At 28.9% G+C, this 23,089-nt stretch overlaps 3 protein-coding genes across 3 annotated transcripts; 2 read left to right on the top strand and 1 right to left on the bottom strand.

Moving 5' to 3' along the window:
* The first annotated feature begins 432 nt into the window (after nucleotides 1-432).
* LOC124498161 (methyltransferase-like protein 27) lies at nucleotides 433-4,379 on the top strand. The gene is made up of 3 exons (XM_047061880.2): nucleotides 433-666; nucleotides 3,174-3,528; nucleotides 3,833-4,379. The coding sequence occupies exons 1-3, from the start codon at nucleotides 508-510 to the stop codon at nucleotides 4,030-4,032; spliced, it is 714 nt and encodes a 237-aa protein (XP_046917836.1). The 5' UTR covers nucleotides 433-507; the 3' UTR covers nucleotides 4,033-4,379.
* On the bottom strand, nucleotides 4,260-18,730 carry LOC124498160 (uncharacterized). Its single transcript, XM_075729633.1, is given in 5 exon segments — nucleotides 4,260-5,087; nucleotides 5,159-5,802; nucleotides 6,834-7,179; nucleotides 7,181-8,378; nucleotides 18,624-18,730. Coding segments are annotated over 4 exon segments (2,286 nt in total). The 5' UTR covers nucleotides 8,318-8,378; nucleotides 18,624-18,730; the 3' UTR covers nucleotides 4,260-4,928.
* Nucleotides 18,731-19,357: 627 nt separating this feature from the next.
* Gnf1 (germ line transcription factor 1) lies at nucleotides 19,358-22,483 on the top strand. Its single transcript, XM_075729632.1, has 3 exons — nucleotides 19,358-21,280; nucleotides 21,362-21,516; nucleotides 21,664-22,483. Exons 1-3 carry the CDS (start codon nucleotides 19,493-19,495, stop codon nucleotides 22,367-22,369), a joined length of 2,649 nt encoding a protein of 882 aa, XP_075585747.1. The 5' UTR covers nucleotides 19,358-19,492; the 3' UTR covers nucleotides 22,370-22,483.
* The last annotated feature ends 606 nt before the right edge of the window (nucleotides 22,484-23,089 follow it).

The following is a 23,089-nucleotide window of genomic DNA, read 5'->3' as shown; positions in this document are numbered from 1 at the left end:
TTTTCAAACATAAAACTTTATTTTTGTCTTTTTTTTTTGTCTGACAAGCAAATAAGTGTATATGGGATCAAAGATTTTCCCCATTATCAATGAATGAATGGATACACAAGAAAATTTGTTTGAATTCAAATTTTTTTTTCATACAAATCAAATATCTGATTCATCTGTCTGTTTGTTTAGTTTTTATTTGTTTGATTTGGATCAAAATTTGTCGGATTTTCAGCTTTAAATTTTTTTTTATTGATTTTCAAATTCCAATCATTTAGATATGATATAAAACAAACAAAAATTGGTGATATTTCAGTGAATCAAAACACGGGGAAAAAAATGTCAAATCAATCAATGATTAGAATGATTGGATTTTGCCAAAAAAAATTGTCATTGATTTTAAATTTTTTTGCTATATAAATTAGAAAACATTTTCTTTGCTTCAGTAGATGTGTTTCTCATCAATAAATCAATCAATTATTCAATCAAATAATCGTTATTAGATATCGATGTGAAAATATGAATGACAATCCATCCACAACGACTTCATTGACATCGAAATTACAATCATTGGATAGTAAAAAATCTGCCGATTTTCTATTGGATCAATTGTTGAAACCAAAAAATCCACAGGACACGGATCGTTTCTATTCATCATGGGCAGCTAATTATGAAAAGGTGAGTGGTAAATTTTTTTTGTGTGTCTAGAAAACTACAATATTGTGCGTGTCAGTGCTGTAAAATAAAAATCATGCTAATTAACAAATGAATCCGTTTCTATCATTGGATTGTTTCCATTTGTTTTCTCTCTGACCACCACCACCACCATCATCATCATCATGAATCATCTCTTGATTAGCAAAGTTCACCAAATGAATCGACAAACAAACAGAAAATATGACGATTTGATTAAAACAACAGAAAAAAAAGAAAGTCATAATCAAGAATAACATAAACAATTCTAAAGAATCAAAAAAAAAAAAAAAAAAATTCACTGGACTCATTTGGCCAGAAAAAGAAATTGATTATGTTCATTCGTTCATGGATAGATGAATAGAATAAACACAATTGCTTATCCGCTATTTCTAATTCTAATTTTCTAGAATTCTATACACACACACACACACACACGAAATTGGAAAAAAGAAATTCCGTCGTACGTGTTGTATGTGTTTTGATCAACAAACAAACAACAGCAATAATCATCAGTAATGATGATCCATTCATTTATTCAGTATATGTGTGTGTGTGTGGAAGTTTTTTTTTCTCATGGTTAATTATGATGTAAGCAATTTATTTACTATTTAAAATACGAAAACAACAATGGAATGAAATGTTAGTGAAAAAACAAAAAAGAGAGACAAAAAAACACAATCCTTTACCATATGATGATGATGATAATGAACATAGTGATCGTCATCATCAATTAGATGATGTCGATATGCGGTATCGAGAAAATATGATTTTTTTTTTGCAACACTACCACCGATTTAATGATAATTATGATTAGATATCATCTTTTGATTTAAAAAAAAACAAAAGAAAAAAACATTGAATGATACGATGATCATGTGTATTGATGATGATCATCATATAAAAGGATGTGAACGAGAGAGAACCAACAAGAAAAAAAAGAATGATTTAAGCCAATTTCATTTAGATTTACAATTGTAAATGTATTTTTCTGGTTTGCCCAAGATACACAAACACACACGCACACACACACAGAGGCATTTGATAATCATTATTTTTCCATCATCAATAAATGAATCTCGATCATGGATCACAAACATTACATTTACTTTCATATTTTTAATGATAATGTTGATCCAAGTTTGATATATATCCATCTAAGCTAAAAAGCCACATAAATCATAATCATTCATGATGATGATGAAAAAATAACGGAGATTATAAAGGTCATCTATATGAATTTATTTTTTTCCTTTTTCCATCATCACTTTCTTTTTTTCTCTCCTGTTTTTTTTTCTGGCTTGAAACACAATCAACATTTTTTTCTTTTTCATTCTGATCCTTTCATCATCATCATCATTATCGACATGATGATGATGGTGATGATTATCATTTGATTGAAATGTGACCACTACAATCAGCCAACAAGAACAAACTAGCAACAATAACAACAACATTAACAAACTTGAAGGGCATTTTTTTCTGTTCATAGTAAGAGAAAAATAAATGGAAATAATGGAAAAAGATTGGCAAACAAACAAAAAAAAAAAAAAAAAATAAATACATATCCTCCTCACACAAACATACAAAAAAAAAATAATCAATTCATCAATATCCTGTACATATTGTGTGTGTGTGTGTACATGTTTTTTTCTCTTTCTCTCACTTTCATAACCATATCCATAACGATATTGAAGTTTCTCAATGGAAAATCATATTAATACACACACACACAAAAAAAAAACATTGAGAGAAAAACTTTTTTTTCCTCTTTTACATTTCAAATAAACGATATTTGTATGTGTGTGTGTGTGTTTGCATTGATTGCATGATCATCATCAAAACAGAATAAATAGTTGTCGTTGGTTAGTTTTATCGATTTTTTTTTCTCTCTTTACAAACAAAATTTTACACACACACACACACACAATCATATCAATGGAAATCGACAAGTGGTTGTTATTATATTGTAATAAATGATGATGATGATTATGATTAAATTGTAGGCGTTTTTTTTCATCATTTTACACATGTCAATTGTGTGTGTGTTTGTGTTTGTGAATGTGTTAAAATTTTCATTTTGATGATACATTTTTTTTTGTATCGTCGTTATTTCCAATCATTTGAAAATCAAATCGATTGATGATTATTTGTTCAATTTGTTTATGACAATGTGTTTTCGATAAATAACCAAAAAAAAAACCACAACAACAGCAAAAATTACGGCGTAGTAGAAAATCAAAAAAAAAAACAACTTCACATTCAACTAATTTAATTTTCCATTCAGTTTATGATAATATGAAAAAAAAAATTTTTTTTTTCACGAATGAATGAAAATGTCAACGCCATTTCGACAATATCGCATTAAAGCTATTTGCATTAATCTTATTAATAATATTTTCATTGTTATTGTTTGATACGGATTCCTTCATACGCCGAAATCAATTTGATCTCAAATACACCATTCAAATCGAATCAAATCAATCATACAGGATATTAAAGAAATGGAATACAATGGTGGTTCGATAGCAGCGAAATATTTCTTACAAATGAATTTTGAAAAAGATTCAAAAATATTAGATATTGGTGCCGGTACTGGAATTATTGGTGAAATTCTTCAACACAATGGCTATGAAAATATTGATGCACTTGATAGTAATGAAGAAATGTTGACGATATTGAAGCAGAAAAATTGTTATAAGAATGTAATCAAATCAATAGTGACGCCCGAAACAAAGCTACCGATCAATGATCGTCAATACGATATAATAATAATGGCTGGTGTATTCTGTCCTGGTCATATTGATTATCGTTCATTGGCACAAATTATTCGCATCACTAAATCAGGTATTTTTGTTTTATTCTGTTTTGTTCTGTTTTTGTTTTTGTTCTTGCTTTGTTTTTCTCTCATAATCAGTATATATAAATATATGGATCTTAACCAACAAACTACCAAATATACTAGTCTATAGAATACAAAAAAAAAATGGAATTGTTCGAAAGATTTGATTGTTTAATACAAATAGAAAAAAAAACAGAATAATAATAATTGATAAATGAATTGATTTTCTAGTTAGTTATATTTATCATTCAACCGTATGAAATTTTTTTTTCTTCTTCTTCACTTTCTATTTTTCTATTTATATTTTAGGTGGATTTATTTGCTGGTCGATGGGAAATCCAAAAATCTATGCCGATCGTGATGAACTTTATAATGATGGTAATTTTGAACGTTATATAGCATTATTATGCGACAAAATGAAATGGCTTTCAGTATTGGGCTATCCAATTGTAGTGGAAAATTTTGTTAAAAATCTACCTGGATTTTTCTATGCAATGCAAGTTGTATGATATCAACAACAACAACAACAAAAATATATTTGAAAATTTTTATTTTTGAATATATTTTAAACATATATTTTTTTCGAGACATGTGTCGACATCTTTTATTGCAAAAACAAAACAATTTAAAGTTTTCATTTGAAATCCAAAACAAAGATGGCGTTACAAGTGCAATTTTTTCAAATTTTTTATTTTTCAATCAATCATAATATATTAATCAAATTCTAATTATCATATTTCCATTTGTAATATTCATTTTAAATTGAGAACAAAATGGATATATATTCATAAATAAATGTACAAAATAATGCAGAAAAAAATACAATAAATTGAAATAAAATAATCAAATAACAATGTGATGAATTCGCGTAAATAGAATTAAAATAAATGGAAATGGATGAACATCATCATAATAATAATTGAAAATGAAACGAAATAAAATGTTATCTGTTTATATAGAACACATAAATCATGTATGTATATATATGCTAAATAACAACGAAAGAACATCATCATTTGTTGTCGACGACGACATCGTAGTCGTTGTAGTAGTCGCATACACACAATTGTGATCTAATTTTCATTATATATTCATCCACATCAACAGTTGTTATAATTGATGAATTATGATTACGGCAATGACTACGATGATCATGATGATGATGATGATGATGGCCATTTATCTTGAATGTTTGTGTTTCTGGATGATGCAAAGCAAAATTTCGTTTGTATAAATATTGGATTGAATGAAAAAAAAAACAATTCATTCATAGACAAATATAGAGAATATGTATGCATATGATATAACATCACAGTCGAATAATAATAATGATGATGATGATGATGAGATGTATGAAGAAGGAAAAAAAACAATTCATCGAAATCCATCCATCTATCCATCTGCATTATGCTACACTTAATGTTGTTGTACGACTTTCGGATGGAAAAAAATGTGATGATAAATCCGAATTGAATGTAAAACTATCCTGATCCGGAAGGCACAATTGTTGTTGTTGCTGATTTTGATGATTTTGTTTTTTATTTTGTAAACTTTGTAGATAATGCTATTTGTGAATGGAAAAAAAATTTAAAAATCAATCATTTGTTGATGTCTTTTAAAAGCAATCATATTAACCTGTGAAATAACATCTCCATGTGCTGTTCGTACTTGATAAAGATAACGATATTTACGATGACGTTGTTCAAGACGTTGTTCATCCAGATTCAATGAATTTTTCGTTAATGATCGATCATTTTGTTGTGATCGTACACTATTCGTTGATTGATGATATAATTTAGCCGATTTATTCGGATATGAATAATGATGATAATGATTGAGGCTACGAATACTTTCTCTTGAATTATTCAGAAGCGATGGTGGTGTACCACGACCACTTGTATTATCAACCATACCATAGCCACCATTACCATATTTATAATGACGTGCTGTACAACAGCTTTGAATGATCATACCAAACAGTGTTAATATTGGCCATAATAACAATATGATAAACGAACCAGGACATAATTTTTGTGAACGTTTTATACCGGTCAATAGTCCGTACCAATCATTTGTTGGATTTATCGATGAATGAATGAAATCACCACCATTATTATTATTGACATCGATTGCAATACTGCTACTATTGTTACTACTACCACTATTGCTACTTAAATGATCCAAAAACCAATGTATCACTTTGAAATCTTCAAGAAAATAATCGATACATAATAATGTCAATGCACTTCCGTACATACTTGATGCCATTATGGTACCACCTGAATTTTTTGTTTTTCAAAAAATACAATAAAAAAAACAACAACAATAATAATATTAGTATATAGTATATCAACAATTGAATCAACGACAAAAAAACTATTCAATTCAATTCGATATGGAAAAAAAGATGAACAATTGTGATTGTGATCGATCGATCGATCGGTTGATTGATCTGATCAAAGATGTATAAACACACACACACACACACACACGCATATACAATTACACAATTACATTCAATGTAATGTAGTGGATGACAAAACTGAATTTTAAATGAACAATAATATTTCTGGTCTGATGGACATTCATTCATTCATCATCTACAATAACAATAACAATAAATTGGTCCAAATGGCTAATCAACAAGCAAACAACAATTGTATCAATTGACAAATTGGTAGATGGATAAATTTAGTTTACATACAAGTCAATGTTCGATAATGACCAAAATGAAAACAAAACTCATCAATATAAATCTTTCTGTTGTTAAATAAACTAATATATAAACTATATGCATTAACAAAGGTGATAGAGTAAACTAAAAAAAAAAAAATTATATGTGACCAATAACATGGTTGTGTGTGTGTGTGTGTGTGTTTGTACATTATAATTAATTGAAATTGACAATATACTAGCCACAACAATAAAAAAAAAAAATAGAAACTGTCACACACACACACACACAAAACACAATACAATGGAGGCTACTACCAAAATATCCAAATCTAAATTTAAAAAATGAAAATTTCAAAAAAAAAATTACAGAGAAAAAAATATGGTGGACAACAACAACAGCAGCAACAAAAAAAATGTGTGACCAACACCACTTTTTCAAACTAATTTATTTTTCTCGATTAAAAAAAAACTGAAATCAAAAGACCTGTTCCAAGTGAAATCTAACTAGAGAAACCAATTTCTATGTCCGGTGTCCCGGTTTGATTGATATTGGGAAACACAAACAAACTATATAAAAAAAATTGGGACATCTCCATATCAATATTTATTAATAAAAAAAAGATGAAAAACTTACCTTTAGAAAAATAAACAGTTGTTAATGAGCCAACTAAACTTAATGCAACAAAAAATATCAATAATGTTAATGATGACAATGGTGCTTGTAATGGAATATAATATGGTCGTAATAGATAAATCACAATCAATAAACCAATGGCTAACATAAGGCCAAAATTTATGCCAATAATAAAAAGACCAAAATAGGCGACTAGCATTGTAATTGAACCAATAATCAATCCGGCAAACAATGCGGCAATCAGATTACCATGTTGTGGAATCAATACTGGTATAGTGATCGATATATTTTCCGCCGTACAGATTGTATGAAATAATATGGCACCAAGTACGAAACCAACGAAAAAAACTAAATGCGCGAAAACAACGATAACCATATGTGAAATAAACAATGCCCAATACCAACAGACTGGAACAAAGCATCGATGTAATTAATTCATAATCATCAGGTGAATGAAAACATTGTGAATCACCGGCAAATGAAAATATGTTATTCATCAGTGTATCATCGGTTTGAATATTTTCCACTGAAATATCAGTGGTTGACGTATGAAAAAAATTTGGTCGTTGATATTCATCAATGGTCAAATTCGATGCTATCGTCGTTGTCGTTGTTGGAGATGTTAAAAAAATATTTTCTATTGAAGATGATTGACTTTTAAAAACATCATCATCATTACCATTATCTTGATTATGATGATTTTGGTGATCAACATTGACAAAAGTATCTATAGTGGTAGTGGTGGAATCTAAATTTGGTCGAATACCATGTGATGTTCTTATCATTTTATCAATGTCAAATAATTTCTGTATCGGTGTCATTGTTGTTGTTGTTGTTGTTGTAGTTGTTGTTGATAATGATCGATGATTATCACCACCACCATCATTATCACGATGATTATGATTAATCAAACGATTTATATCATCAACCAAATTATTACGTGAATTATAACGAGGTATTATTGTTGGCATTATTGTTGCAATCGATGATGATGATGATGATGTGGAATTTAAATTAATTGATGATGTAAAATTTTCAAACGTTATTTGTGAATCTTCAAAATCGTTTAAAATATTTTTTTCTGTCGTTGTATTGAACAATATCATTTCATCATCATAATCTAAATTATTATTATTACCAAAACCACTGGATGCTAGATTGAAATAATCACCAAAATCTTCATCATCATCATTATTATTATCGGCTGATGATCCATGATCATTTGATGTTATTGTTGGAAATAATAAATCCTTCATGTATTGAAAAAGATTGTTGATTTGATCACTGAATGGCGATGTTTTGGAATCACTAGCAGTAGCAAAAGCATTAGCTGTTTGATTAATACTCAATTCATCGTTCAAAACGGTAATTGATGAATGAATCGATTGTTGTTGATCAGTGTTGGCAGTTTTTTGAAAATTTTGATTATTGATTATTGATTCAATTGAAGAATTTAATAATTTTGTTGTTGATTTATTAGCCATAGGATCGATATTGAAAAAATGGTCAAGTTTTTATTATCGGTGGTTGGATAATGAAATTTACCTAAAAAAGTAAAACGTAAACAAAAATTAAAAATACTTAATCAACAACAACAATAACAACAACAGGTCATTTGAAAAGTTTGGCCATTCCAAATGGAACGAAATATTTAAGAGAATATAAAGCCGTGGGAATATTAAACAACACACACACACATACATAGACAGAAATTCAAAATTGGATCTCACTCATCATGTGGGGATTAGATTGGATTGGGCGTTCATGTGTAAGACTTGGACTCTAAGTGTTTTTTTTTCTCTGGAACATACACAGACACACGTACAAACGAAAATTATGTAGGTGTTAAAAACTAATTTCTCATTCACAGAAAAAAAAACACTCTAGAAAGAAAGAAAGAAAAGAAAAGAAAATCAGTAAATGTGATATTTTCATAATAAATTTACATTATCACTCATTGTTCAATAATGAATTGAAATTTTATTCTCAAAAATAAAAAAAAAACGATCAATTTGGAGTGATTATAAAAAAAAGTGCAAGTGTCTGTGTCTCTGAAACACGCACGCATTCAAATTGAAATTATTCATTATTCATTATTCGTGTTTTTTTTGAAATTTGAACAAAAAAAAAATTAATCATCAACAATTGAAAGTTGTTGAGTGCGTGCGTCTGTGCGGCGTTTTCACCAGAAAATAAACAATAAATAACAAAATTCACAATAGAATCTTGTCTTTGGAATGAATGAATGAATGAATAAAAAAAAAATGCAAATTTCAAATTGTTTCGATTTGAATGGGAAAATTGAATTTTTTTTTTCCTAAAAAAAAAACTTTTCCATTGTCATATTAGTCGATATAACATATGATGATTGGTTTTGTTTTTTTTCTACTAAAATTTCTGGTTACTGGCTACTGGCTACATAAAAAACACAACACATATAAAAGACAAAAGAAACAGTAATTAACCTTGAAAATTTTGCTTTGAAACCTGAAATTATTTGAATGTTCATTATGGAACAAATTGATAATCATCAAATGATGATGATGATGATGATGATAATCACTGAAAGGTTGCAAGGTGAAGGTTTTACCCTTTTTTGACATTCATTCAGTTGATGATCAATGTCAAATCAGATTGATTGGTATAATAATTTGCATTAATTGGTGAAAAAAAAACAAACCTGGAAAAGCAAATTGATTCATCATTTTAGTCATTTTGAATAATGAGCAAGTGAACACAATAACAATTAACACAGAATGAAAAAAAAATGTCACGGATCAATTGACGATGATGATGATGATTAGGAATGAATCGCGCACACACACACACACAAAAAAAAATTTAAACCCGAGTAAACGAATATGAAAAATCAATGATGATTCACAAGCAAAAGACAAAATGAATGAGAAATTCGATTAATGATTGAGGAAAACAACGAAAAAACCAATCGAGAAAAAAATGAAAATTTTTTCTCAACAATAGAAAAAAACAAAACAAAACGACTTGTCCATGAAAAATTGAATGAAAATTTTCTATTTATTCGACAGTTATATAATCATCATCATCATCATCATCGAATGATGAACGACAACGACAATAAAACGACACATATACAAAATCATAAACACAGATACACACACACACTTGAATAAAACGAGAAACGATAATATAATGGCAACGTTTCAACGTAGATTTAATACGTTAACCAATCGTTTTTTTTCTGAATTATGATGATTATCATCAAAAATCGAAAAAAAAAACAAAATAAAACGTTTAAATTTTTGAAAAACAAAAACAAAACAAATGGTTAGTTGGCAGTACGATCGACGAAATGGATTTTGATTGATTTTTGTTCACAAAAGGGAAAATTTTCAACATTTTAAAGCAAAAAAAAAACATTAAATTGGAACAGTAGACAGTATCAATTGTATTTTTATCCACAACAAACACACACACTGATTGAAATGAAAAGATGCAATGCCGAATTGAATTTGAATTTGAATCTGAAATATGATTCAACTGTGTTTTTTTTGTAATTTTTCTCTCTCTTTCTCTATTTTTTTTTTTTTTTTTTGATTTCATCAATTCAATTCGTTCATCATCATACGGTTAGTATTAGTAGTAGTGTTTCAAGTTTTGTTGTTGTCGTCGTCGTCGTCGCTGCTGTTTAAATGGGCAAAAGCTTCAAGTTTTTACGGCTGTTTTTTTTCTGTTGGCTTTCGTTTATTTATATGTGCAAATGAAAAAGAGAATGAATGAAATGAAATGAAAACAAATACAGAGAGAGAAAGAGACAGACAGACATTGTGTGAAATAGAGAGATCATAAAATGAAAGAAAAAAAAATAAAAACGTTGTAGTTATGACAACGTTTTCATTTTTTTTTTTGGAAAAAAAACAACGAAAGTTGTCGATGATGATGATGATGATGATGGTAGTTGATAATCAAAAATATTTGGCCAACCAAATGAATGATTTCAATTTTTTAAAATCAAAATCAAATTGATTGAGATTATATCTTGGTTTTTTTTCTGGCTATTTTTTTTAGTGCCTGTGTGTATGTGTGTGTGAACAGAACGACAGGATATATTTTACCTGAAAAAAATACGTGCAAAATTAATCACATAATAATAACCTAGCAACAGCAGACACACCAAAGTCCAAAGTTTAACATTGAATTTGGCCAAATGTTTTTTTTTTTTTTGTTTTGTTTTGTTATGAATCACCATTATATTGAAGGTTAGTTAGGTAACACAAGCTTACACTTATACACACACACACACCTGGAGGCAATTCATGATTCATTATACAACACACACACACACAAAGACCGTCAAAAATTTTTTCAATGGAACCAAATGGGAAAAATAAAAACAAAAAAAAACATCATCGTGATGAAATGTGATAGAAGAGACCAAAGTTTGTCATTGAGAAAAAAAAATCATTTTTTTTTACCTTGTTTAAAAGTCACGGCATGTGTCCATGTGTCCAGTGGTGGTGTGTCAATGCCACCACCACCGACACCACCAAATAGCTAGGAACCAAGGGTCCATATTCATGTGAATTTTTTTTTTCATTCATTCATTCACGAAAATAGAGAACAAAACTACAACTATACAGCCATTATAATCACATAATCATCAATTGAGTGTTGATGCATCATGAAGAGAGTGTATATTTGTATAAGTGTTTCAGGTGTCATCAATAATACACACACACACAGACAAAACAAGCATTTTTTTTGGTATCGTGGGATCGCGTTTCTCTATTCATTTATCGTTTTTTCAAAGATTAAATATTTACATTCAAGATTTACGTATAACAAATGATGTACGGTCAATCAACAACAACAACAACAACATCCAACCACAACAAACAATAATAATAATAATCGAATCAAATTGATTCTCGTCGATTATGATGATGATAATAGTGGTGGTGATCGTGGTGGTGGTGGTCAACATGTCAAATATAGATCCATTTATCCATTATTGATCTGACAATAAAAATTTGACCTTATCTATGACCCAGAATATGAAATTTTTTTTCGGCCGATTAAAAATGATAGAATAAATACACACACACTTTTTTACACGCCTAAAACAAAAAAAAAAAGACCACCACCACCTTTTGATTTTGTAAAGTGGACAATCCATATTATAATCACCTTATCTATAAGGCGGCATCACATGGCATTTATTATTGATTGTAAACGACAAAGAAAAAATGAATAAAAAAAATCCATGATTTTTGATTGATTGAATAATGATGGACTCTCATTGGTCATTTAAAAACATAAAGCTAAAAAGAGGGACCAAAAAAAATGATAATCATGATTGATTATGCGTTTCGATTATTTTCAATTGGCTATTGATCAGTTTTAATGAGAAAAAAAAATGAATAGCAAATTGTAATGTAAATTGTACTTTTTCTCTCGTATACAACATACAGACGCGTGTATAATAATTAGAAAATCAACGGATGTACACAATATCCATTGAATTACCATATTGAATGGTAATCGATTATCATCATCATTTAAAAATCATCAGCATCATTTTTGTTTTCTGAAACAAACTATCGTTTGTTTCAGCGTATTTTTTATGTCGCTGAAAAATGAATACATTTGACCCTAAAGAAATAGAAATAGAAAAAGAAAGGAAATGTAAAAAATTGACCCTTAAGGTGTGTATTTTTTTTTCTTAGCTAGACCTAGCCCCGTAAATCAACATACAAAATAACCTTTGACCAAAATGGAAGAAAGTAAAACAAAAAAAAACGTATTGAAAACCTGTATTTAAAACATACAGATAAAGGTGATAAAATATAGTGTGACCACATTTAAAGTTGTGTGTATTTTTTTTTGAAAAGAAAAAACCCAAAAAAATCAAAGTTTATTGCAGTAAAAGTAAAAAAAAATGATGATGCTTTTCTCACGAATTTTTCCTATTTAATAGCAAACAAACATACACACACACACACACCAAAACAAGTTGATCATTAAAGACAGGCAGCAACGAAAAAAATAAGCATTTTGGTGACACATAGGGTATTCAATAGTTAGCCTTGAAATGAAATGCAAAAAAAAAGAAAAAAAAATCCAAATTACCATCATCATCATCATCACCATAACGACAATAACAACAACAACAACAACAACGATCATCAACATTAATTTGAAATCTCTTGACTTTTTTTGAAATTCAACTTTTTCAAGAAAATTGGTTTCCAAAACCGTTGAGATTTTTGAAGTGATGATGATGATGATGAAAAATTCAGTAATATATGACATATGGTCATCATCATCATTATCATAATGACAACAACAAGTGTAACAATACAATGGAAATAAAATGCAAAAAAAACTTGTTGACCATAAATGATCAAAACAACAATCTTTGTTCATCATTAAGAATTATGATAAATAACCATACATAGACACACATAGACATTCTAGATATGCATGGTGAATTCAATCAAAGTTCATTCATCTATCCCGATTATGAGGGTAGTGATAGAATAATTCACCACGATGAAAAAAAAACTCAACATGAATAAACGAAAGAAGAAAAAACGTTCACCGGTGATATTGTCATGGATATTATCGCCACAACGTTGTAGGATCATCATCATCGTGACATTTTTTTTTAATTCCAATGACAATAGAATGAGAGACAATTATCCATCTATTATATTTATAGTGAAGAAATAATGGAAAGAAAATTTTACAAAATTGAGAATTTTTTATTTTTTCGTTTTCGATTCACTCATTCATTCATTCTCATGGTCCAATGATCATCACCATATGGTGTTGTTAAATGGTAAGGTACACTGTTTTTTTTTTTTAGTTTTGTTTCAATCCAAAGGTGATCATCACCAGATTACTGATTACTTCTGCTGCTGATGATGATGATGATTTATGAATGTCGACAACAACAAGAAACACTTTGAATGAAAAAACTTACAGCAGGAACAAGAAAAGAAAACCCAAAAAACAGATGGTGATTGTCACCGCCAAACAATTATAAATGTGCATCAATCTAAAATAAATTGAACAGCAATAAATTCAATTATCAAAATTTTCACACACACACATACAAACACGAAAAGACACTATCTATTAAATGAATCGATCCAAAATAAAAATAAAAATTGTTCTAGAAAAAAAAATAGAAATCAAAACTCTTTAAAACTAATCATAACCAATCTAATTCAATCAACAACAACAAAAAAATTGAATGATGTGGTTATTTTTTTTTTCATTTCTTTGGTTTTTTTTCTGTTTGATTGTCAAGATTTCTGTTTTTTCATTACACACTAACGCCCAAGAGAAAAAAAATAGACAAACAAACACAGAGACAGACATATAAATTACATAACTTTGGGATTTTCGATGAATATAAATAAATATTAATTGAAAGTAAACGAAACTAAATAAACATTTGATTTTGGAAGGAAAAACAAGAAACGGGAACAGAAAAATAATGCTGTGTGTGTGTGTGTGTTGGTTGGTTGGTTGGTTGGTGGTGGGAAGAAATCTATAATTTTTTTTTTCATTTCATTTCTTTCCAACATCTCATCATCATCATCGTCATTCAAACAGTTTTTTGAATTGATTTTTTTTGTCATTCAATCAACCATCAATCTTTTTTTTCAAATTTTCAAATGGATTTATATGGAGCGATGAATTGAAACAAATAATAAAGAAAAACAAGTTTCCGGTGAACCATTCAGAGAGAAAGAGAAAAAGGTCAAATGTCATTCATTTATCAAGTGAAACTTACTTGAACTGGGATAGCGAGAAACATGAAATGTGTATTGATGTGAATTTAGAAATAGAAAAAAAACACGATTGTTTTGTTTTGTTGTATTTTTTTTTCGTAATTTTCTGACAATTCATTATCGATGAATTGGAATCATACTAAAATGAAAATTACAATCACTATGTGTACATTTGTTGTTGTTGTTGTTCTAATTGTAGATCCTGAATTTTATATCACAATAAATTCATTATCAATACAAAACAGAGAAAAAAAAACATGTAGAAATTTATAGCCACATAAATGTCAAATAAATGTCAACAACTACAACAACAACAACAACAACAAAATGACGACAACAACAATCATCATGATTTGGAATCAAAACAGCAACAACAATAAATGACATAGGAAATGAAATTTTTTTTTTTTTTTTTTGATGAAGGAAATCCGCTGTTGCTGTTGACGATTATGATGGTGATGAATTGGATTTGTTGATGAAATGTATATATTTTAGGAATGATGATAAGACATCAGATGAATTATGATGATGATGATTATAATCTCTCACTGTGGTTACATAGTTGTCATTTTTGATTTTTAGCTTTCTTTTTTTGCCAAATATAGTAAATGGAACCGAATTGGCATGGAATACAAGCGGTGGAAAAAATGGCAAATTTTTCAAAGCCAAATCCAAATACAAAAAATTCTAAATTCTAAAACAACAAACGAAAAAAAAATTCGATAATTCTAATTAAAGATGTAGAATTTTGAATGCAAAAAAAATGATTAAAAATAGTCTTGTTCCACATTTTAACCAACGTATTGTATCGTATGTGTTCACGTGCTGTTTGTGAAAAGTGAAAAGAAAACCGAAACTAAATTTAGACATTTATTCAAGTGAAAAACAAAACAAAATGAATGATGAATTGATGAACATTGTGAAACGTTTAGAAAATGAATTTGATACATCATTTAAACGTTTATTGGAAAAATGTGAAGAATATTCAAGGATTAATCATTGCCGTTGTTGTTGTCAAAATGATTATGATAAAATTATCAACGACAACGACAACGACAACCAGGAAGTGGTGGAAAATCATCAAGATGATGAATCTGAAAATATGTCAACAAAATCCGTATCATCAAAATCGTTCACATCTATAGATGATGTTGATTATTATAGTAACAACGAAACTACTACTGATGATGATGATGATGATGAACAACAAACAACAACATTAATAGAACAATTGGAACCAGAATTAATACATTTAGCATTATCAGAAGCTAAATTGATGACAAAAACATTTCTGTTTGCTGAACAATTGAAACATATGCAACAAGAAATTGATCAATTGAGAATGGAAAATTTTCATCTTAAAAATAAATTAAAATCTACCGTATGGCAGCATACGATTGATTTTAATTCATCAGCAGTTACCCAGGAAAATGTTGATGATGATGATGATGATGAAGATAAAAACGACAAACAACTTTCACACGGCAATGTTGAAGATGAAGTGGATGACATCGATGGTAGCAACAGTAGAAGCAGCAACATCATAAATAGCAACAGCAAATGTTTTGGTAATAATTTTGTGGTTGACAGTAAAAAAAATGTCACCAATCTATTAATGTTAAAATGTGCTATTGAACAAGAAATTATCAGTCAACGTGAACAACAACCTCGTCAACAACTAGATAATCGATTCAATAGAAAACAGCAACAACGTTATGAAAATAAAATTTGTGGATTAAATCTAGTTATAAGTTATCTGAAAAAAGAACTGGCTGGAAGAGTTCAACAATTGCAATTATTTTATATTAATGATTATAATCAATCCATTGGTGGTGGTAGTGGTTCCCGTAATCATGATGATAATGTGGATGATGAAATGAATAAAGAATCATTATCATCATCATCATCATTACCACCATTATCATTGATGAATAATCCGGCATATCAAAATATATGGAAACAATTATCATTTGAAATTGAATTGAATCGTTTTAAAACATTGATACGTTTAGCTGAATATGATGATGATGATGATGATGAGGATTATGAAAATGAAAATGAAGTGGAAAAATCATCAATAATCGATACAGATAAAGAATTACAATCAATTTTATTGAATAAAACTGGTATTGAATTAAATTGGAAATTTTTCAATTATCGATCATCATCATCAATGATGAATCAAAATGAATCGATAATGGAACGTAAACAACAATTGGAACGTATGGGACAAATTTATTTTATTAATTTATATATAAAATCTGGTGAAAAATTGGGATTAACAATTCTAGGGGAAGGAAGAAGTGAAGGGGGTAATCGAAAAAGATCACCATTAATGATATGGAAAATTAAATCAAATAGTTTAGCAGCATTGAATGGTCATTTTCGTATTGGTGATATAATATTGGCATTAGAACAAGAGGATATGATTGATAAAACACCTGAAGATCTTTATGAATTGATTAATCGAAAATATAATGGAAAATGGTGTCGTTTTGGTATATTACGTATACCAAGTATTCATAAACATCATAATAGTATGGAACCACAATTTAATTTTGAATTATTTTATGATGATCCATTTGAATTACGTTCACATTGAAATCACTCTTGTCTATTTGCAAAAAAAAAATTACTGAATAAATATGACATTTCAATGATATTATCTATGCAAATTATGAATTTTCAGCTGGCTGGCTGGCAGGTTGGCTGTAAACACTGGTTAAATCACACACACAGTAGTAGCATCAGTTATAATGAATTCAACTTAATAACGCACCAATAATCCTTTTTTGGGCCATCACCAAAAGTACAGATTTGGTTGAATAAACAGGAAAATTTTTTTTGTTATTTTAAGCTGTAATTTTTTCTGCTCTGCTCAAATACTTTATCATAATTGATGATGATGATGATAATTTCACGCAATTGACAAACAACAACAAGAAAAAAAAAGAACTTGATGTCTGTGTGTGTATAAAGTGGGAAACACCCAAGAAACATCAAATCAAATCCAATTAAAAATTTGAAAAAAAAATTTTACAAATTTAGAAACAAAAAAAGAGGATGTATGTTCATCATCATCATCATCATCATCATTAATAAATTTTGATTTGTAATGTTTAGATTGAAATTAAACATTTCAGGACATACCGACGACAAATGATGTCAAATAATCATCACCATACACACAAAAAAAAATCAAGAACAAGGTCAAGCACACACACACACACACACGAATAAACAAATTGTTACAAACTTAATCCAAAAATAACATAACATTTGATGAAAAAAAAATAATCCGTTTATCATCATCGTTGTGGTTGATTTATTGGCAATCGGGGTTCAATTCAAAGTCAAAAAGCAAGTAAAAAAAATTAAATCGTTACCTCGTTTTTCATTTTGAAAATTTTTCAATTCAAATATTGTCGATGGAGATGTTTTTGGTGAAAATTTCAACACACAAAATACAGACAGCACAATGAAATGTGAATGACAATAAATGATGCGATTTTGTTTTTTGGCATCATCCACTGACTATAACTGGCAAACCAAACAAAACACATTCAGATATTTTTCATTTTCATTGATTTTGCGCGAAAATAATTTTTTTTGACTTTTTTTTTCATTTCACTTTCTAGGTCCTGGTAATATATGGACTACCTCTACATGATTGACCTAAACAAGATCTAGTCAAAATCTCAATACTTTTTTTTCCTTTGGTTCCAGATGTTTGGATCATGCATACACACAAATATGGGTTCCAACTCATCACATACAGAAACACACAAACATTATACACGACTGTGTGTGTGTGTGTGTGTGTGTGTTGTCAATGATGGCCTAATTTTCGAATGTTTTGTGTGTTTGAAATTCGAATCCCAGATATATAACATTCGAATTCCAATGCAAAGTAAAGATTTTAATTTACTACCTACACATTTGTTTGTTGTTGTTGTTGTTATCGATGTTTATCAATTTTTTTTTGTAATGAAAAAAAAAATTCACTTACCAGGAAACGATGATTGTCATGATGATAATGTTCTTGAAAATTTTATTTTGTTGATAATTCAATTGAATCATTGGTTTTTTTTCTTGATCTTAATCTCTTTGAAATTCATTGATATAAATACGAAAACAACAACAAAAAATCAAAATGGCACAATATATCTTTATGATGATGTTATATATGTATACATTTGGCCTAACAAAAGATTCATCTAACGAATTTTTTTTTATTTGTGAAATATAACCATGTAGCATGTGTGTGATGGCTGTAAGATGGTGAATTCACTGAAATTTTGGATATCGAAGAAGCAGTATATATTTGACAGTGTGTATATACAATGTTTAAACTTTATACGAAAATAGAAACCGTTATTAATACCGCTACGACGTTCTGTTTTCATTTCTTTAGTTGTTGTTGTTGTTGTTGTTCATAATTTCGACTATAAATGACAAGATCATAGTTGAATATCTCTTGAATTTGGAACAGACATGAACACACATGAACAATTGAGACAAATGTCCAGGATTCGAAAAAAAAATTTTTTTTTCCATTCTTCTGACCGACTCAGATGATCATCGAAATAGAAACCACATTCAAATCGAAATAAGAGCCATATATTAACCAAAGATCAATAAACGGAACTGATGGTTGATGATAATAATGAACCATTGAAACAAACAAAAAAAAAAATAAACTTAGACTATTTACACACTACTAGGACCCAATGTGTGAAAATAGAAATTAATAAATTTGTGCGCGCGCGCAACACACAGTTCGAGTGTCCCGCTATTTTCATACACGCTGTTTTTGGGATTTTTCTCTGTTTTTTTTATTTTTTCTTTTTGAAATATATTGATTATTGAACAACAACAATGAGTTCAATTAAGAAACGTAAACATCCAATTGTTGATAACAGTGATGATGATGATGACAATGATCGTGGCGAAAACAAGTTAATTCAAAGTTCCAAAATACGTGAATCTAAAAATGGGAAAAAATCTGCACCTGAACATGGTAAGAAAAAAAGAAAACGTATTGTTCTGATGATAAGTAGTAGTGATGAAGATGAAGAAAAAAAAGATGAAGTAATCGATACAAAAATTACCGATTCAATTAATGAGATTAAAAAAGATGCTAAAATTCGTGCACGAAAATTGGCTGCCGGTACCGTCGATATAGAAAATGATGGTAAATCAACATCGAAAAAAACATCAAAATCACCAAAAATTACTCCACCAAATCAAAGAAATAATATTTTGAATTATTTTAAACCTAAAAATATTGATTCGAATGCCGAAAAACAAGTGATTAAAAAACAATCGAATGAAAAAATCATTGAAACATCGACAATCAAAGATGATGAAGGTTATACGTATACCACGGTGAAACCATATAATAAATCAAGTTTACCGCCAATAATGGATAAACAACAAAAAAGCTCCAATGATCAAATAAAAGAATCGAATAATAAAAATTCCAATCACAAAGATTCGAATGAAAAGATGAAAATGAAAACAATAAAAATTGATGATTCGGTCAATCGAATAAAATCTGGTGAAGAGACAAAAAAATTGGCAGCTAAAACCGGGAACGATGATGATGATGATGATGAAAATATGACAGCAATTATAATCAGAAAATCATCAAAACATCATGATTCGCCGCAAAAATCCAAAAATAATCAGCTTAACAACAACCATAACAATGAAAAAATTGATAAAATCAAAGAATCACCTTTGAAAAGTAATAAATTGTCAAAAGTAGAACCGACGATGAACGAACGAGAAAAATCAGAACCAAAAAACTATGGTGAAAGTCTGCCAAGAATTGTTGAACAACAAAGAGTTTCCGAATTATGGGTTGATAAATACAAACCAACCAGTGTGAGACAAATAATCGGTCAACAAGGTGATCGTAGTTCCTTAAATAAATTGATTAAATGGCTACGAAATTGGCATTCGAATATGGATAAAAAACCTGGATTCGGTAAATGGGGACCTGATGATGGTGCAGGATTTCGTGCTGCATTACTTAGTGGTCCACCTGGTATCGGTAAAACTACTACAGCACAATTAGTGTGTAAAGAATTACGATATGATTATCTGGAATTGAATGCATCGGATCAACGAAATAAAAAATCGTTACATGAAAATGTTCGTGATTTATTGAAAAATACAAAATTGACGGATTTTTTCAAATCAACAACTACTACCACCGTTTTTGATGATAAAAAATCTACGGATAATGAACAAAAACTTACCGCAAGACATTGTCTAATAATGGATGAAGTAGATGGCGTTTCCGGCAATGAAGATCGTGGCGGTGTTGCCGAATTGATACAGCTAATCAAAACGACAATGATACCAATCATTTGTATATGTAATGATCGTGGTGATCAAAAAATGCGTTCATTAGTTAATTATTGTTTTGATTTACGATTTCATAAACCAAAATTTGAACAAATAAGATCAACATTATTGTCGATTGTATTTAAAGAAAAATTGAAAATCGCTTCAGATGTTTTAGATGATTTGATTGTATCATCCAATTTTGATATTCGTCAATGTATTCATAATCTTTATTTATTGGCTACACAATCATCATCAAAAGTTTCGGAATTGATCAAACAGCAAGAACGGCCTATCAAGGATGTTCGATTGGTTTGTATTTATTTATTTTTTTTTTTTTTGATATTTTTTTTACTTATCAATTTTTTTTTCTCATTACACGTTTCCTTATAGACACCATTTGAAGCGATAAAAAAAGTATTCATCACTGGTCGAGATTATGCTATGATGTCTTTGGATGAAAAATCGAATCTATTTTTCTGTGATTATTCAATAATGCCGTTATTTGTTTATGAGAATTATATTTCAATTAATCTATCAAGTAAACAGTATGTATTTTTTTTTTTTTTTTGGTTAAGTTTGGTTTTCTATTTCCTATTTTGTCATCAAATCGATGATGACAATAATCTAATCTCTTTATTGATTCAAAAATTGTTCAATATTTATTTATTTTTCTTTTATTTGATATCAAATAGACGCAGTGTTGGTAAACAATTGAAACGTTTATATAAATCAATCGATGCTATATCCGAATCGGATTTAATTGAAAAAGAAATTCGTTCAAATCAATCATGGTCATTATTACCATTGCAAGCGATATTCTCGACAGTAATGCCTGGCGCATATATGCGTAGTGAAAATGGTCTTGGTTTTCCACAATTTCCACAATTTATGGGCAAATTATCTACAACAAATAAAAATAATCGTATCACCGAAGAATTAGCATCACATATGAAATTATCGGTGAATGGATCAAAACAATCGATCGTAATGGATTATTTGGAACCGATAAAAACAATTATTATTGATTCATTGAAAAATTTGGATAAAGAATCTGCAATTACGAATGTAATCGATTTATTGGAACAATATTCATTAACAAAAGAAGATATGGATTCAATATTGGAATTTTCTTTATGGGCAGGTGAACAGGATCCAATGAAAACAATTGATTCGAAAATAAAAGCAGCTTTAACACGTTCTTATAATAAAAAAGATTTTGCATTACCATATGCACGTGATAATGATTATAGAAATGTAACTACGAAATCAAGTGGAAAGAAAGGAAAAGGAAAAAAGAATAAAAATGATTTGGAATCATCACAAGATGAATCATCAGTGAATAATGATGATGATGATAATAATGATAATGGTCTAACAGGAATTATGGATTTTTATTGAATACAAAAAAAATGAATTATTTTTTTTTCTATTTTCAATTCAAATAAAATGAATTTCATGTGATGATGTTCATTTTTATGCAGAAATTAAATAAAAAATTTATTTTCTTTTAAATTTTGTTTTGAAATTGACTTCATTTGTTCGTTTTTTAGCCATAATTGAAATCAGATGATTGATTAGTTAGCCCAACATTTCATTGACAATATCGCTCAATTCTTTTTCCTCGTGTGACAACATCAATGCATCGACACAGGCAGGAAATACTTCATTTTTGAAACAAAATTCTCTACATGATCGATGTAATTCTTGATCACGATACAATTGATAACATTCATCACAAACACGATCTAAACGTGCAAATTTTGCACGATCATATGTACCCAAACAACCGATACTGGAAAAACTTGATTTTTTTGGCCGTGATTGATTCATATCCATCGTTACAATATTGTTGTTGTTGTTGCCGACTCCGCCGCCTCTGCTGCTGTTTGGATCATCATTCAATGGAATAATCGATGATTGTGTCAGTACAAAACAAATTGCCTGCAAAACGACGATCAAATTGATAAACATGGTTGTTTTTATCATTTTCATTGGAAAAATTTTGAAATACGATGTATTTTTCGATTTTAAACTGAAAAATAAATTCTGACCAGAAAAAAGTTTGATGTTTCGAGTTTTTATATCCACACACACACACACATGATTCAGAAGATCAAA

Source organism: Dermatophagoides farinae, chromosome 3 (assembly GCF_024713945.1).
Source record: "Dermatophagoides farinae isolate YC_2012a chromosome 3, ASM2471394v1, whole genome shotgun sequence".
Taxonomy (NCBI): Eukaryota; Metazoa; Arthropoda; class Arachnida; order Sarcoptiformes; family Pyroglyphidae; genus Dermatophagoides; species Dermatophagoides farinae.
The sequence above is the reverse complement of the archived record's forward strand: the minus strand, read 5'-3'. Positions and strand labels throughout refer to the sequence as shown.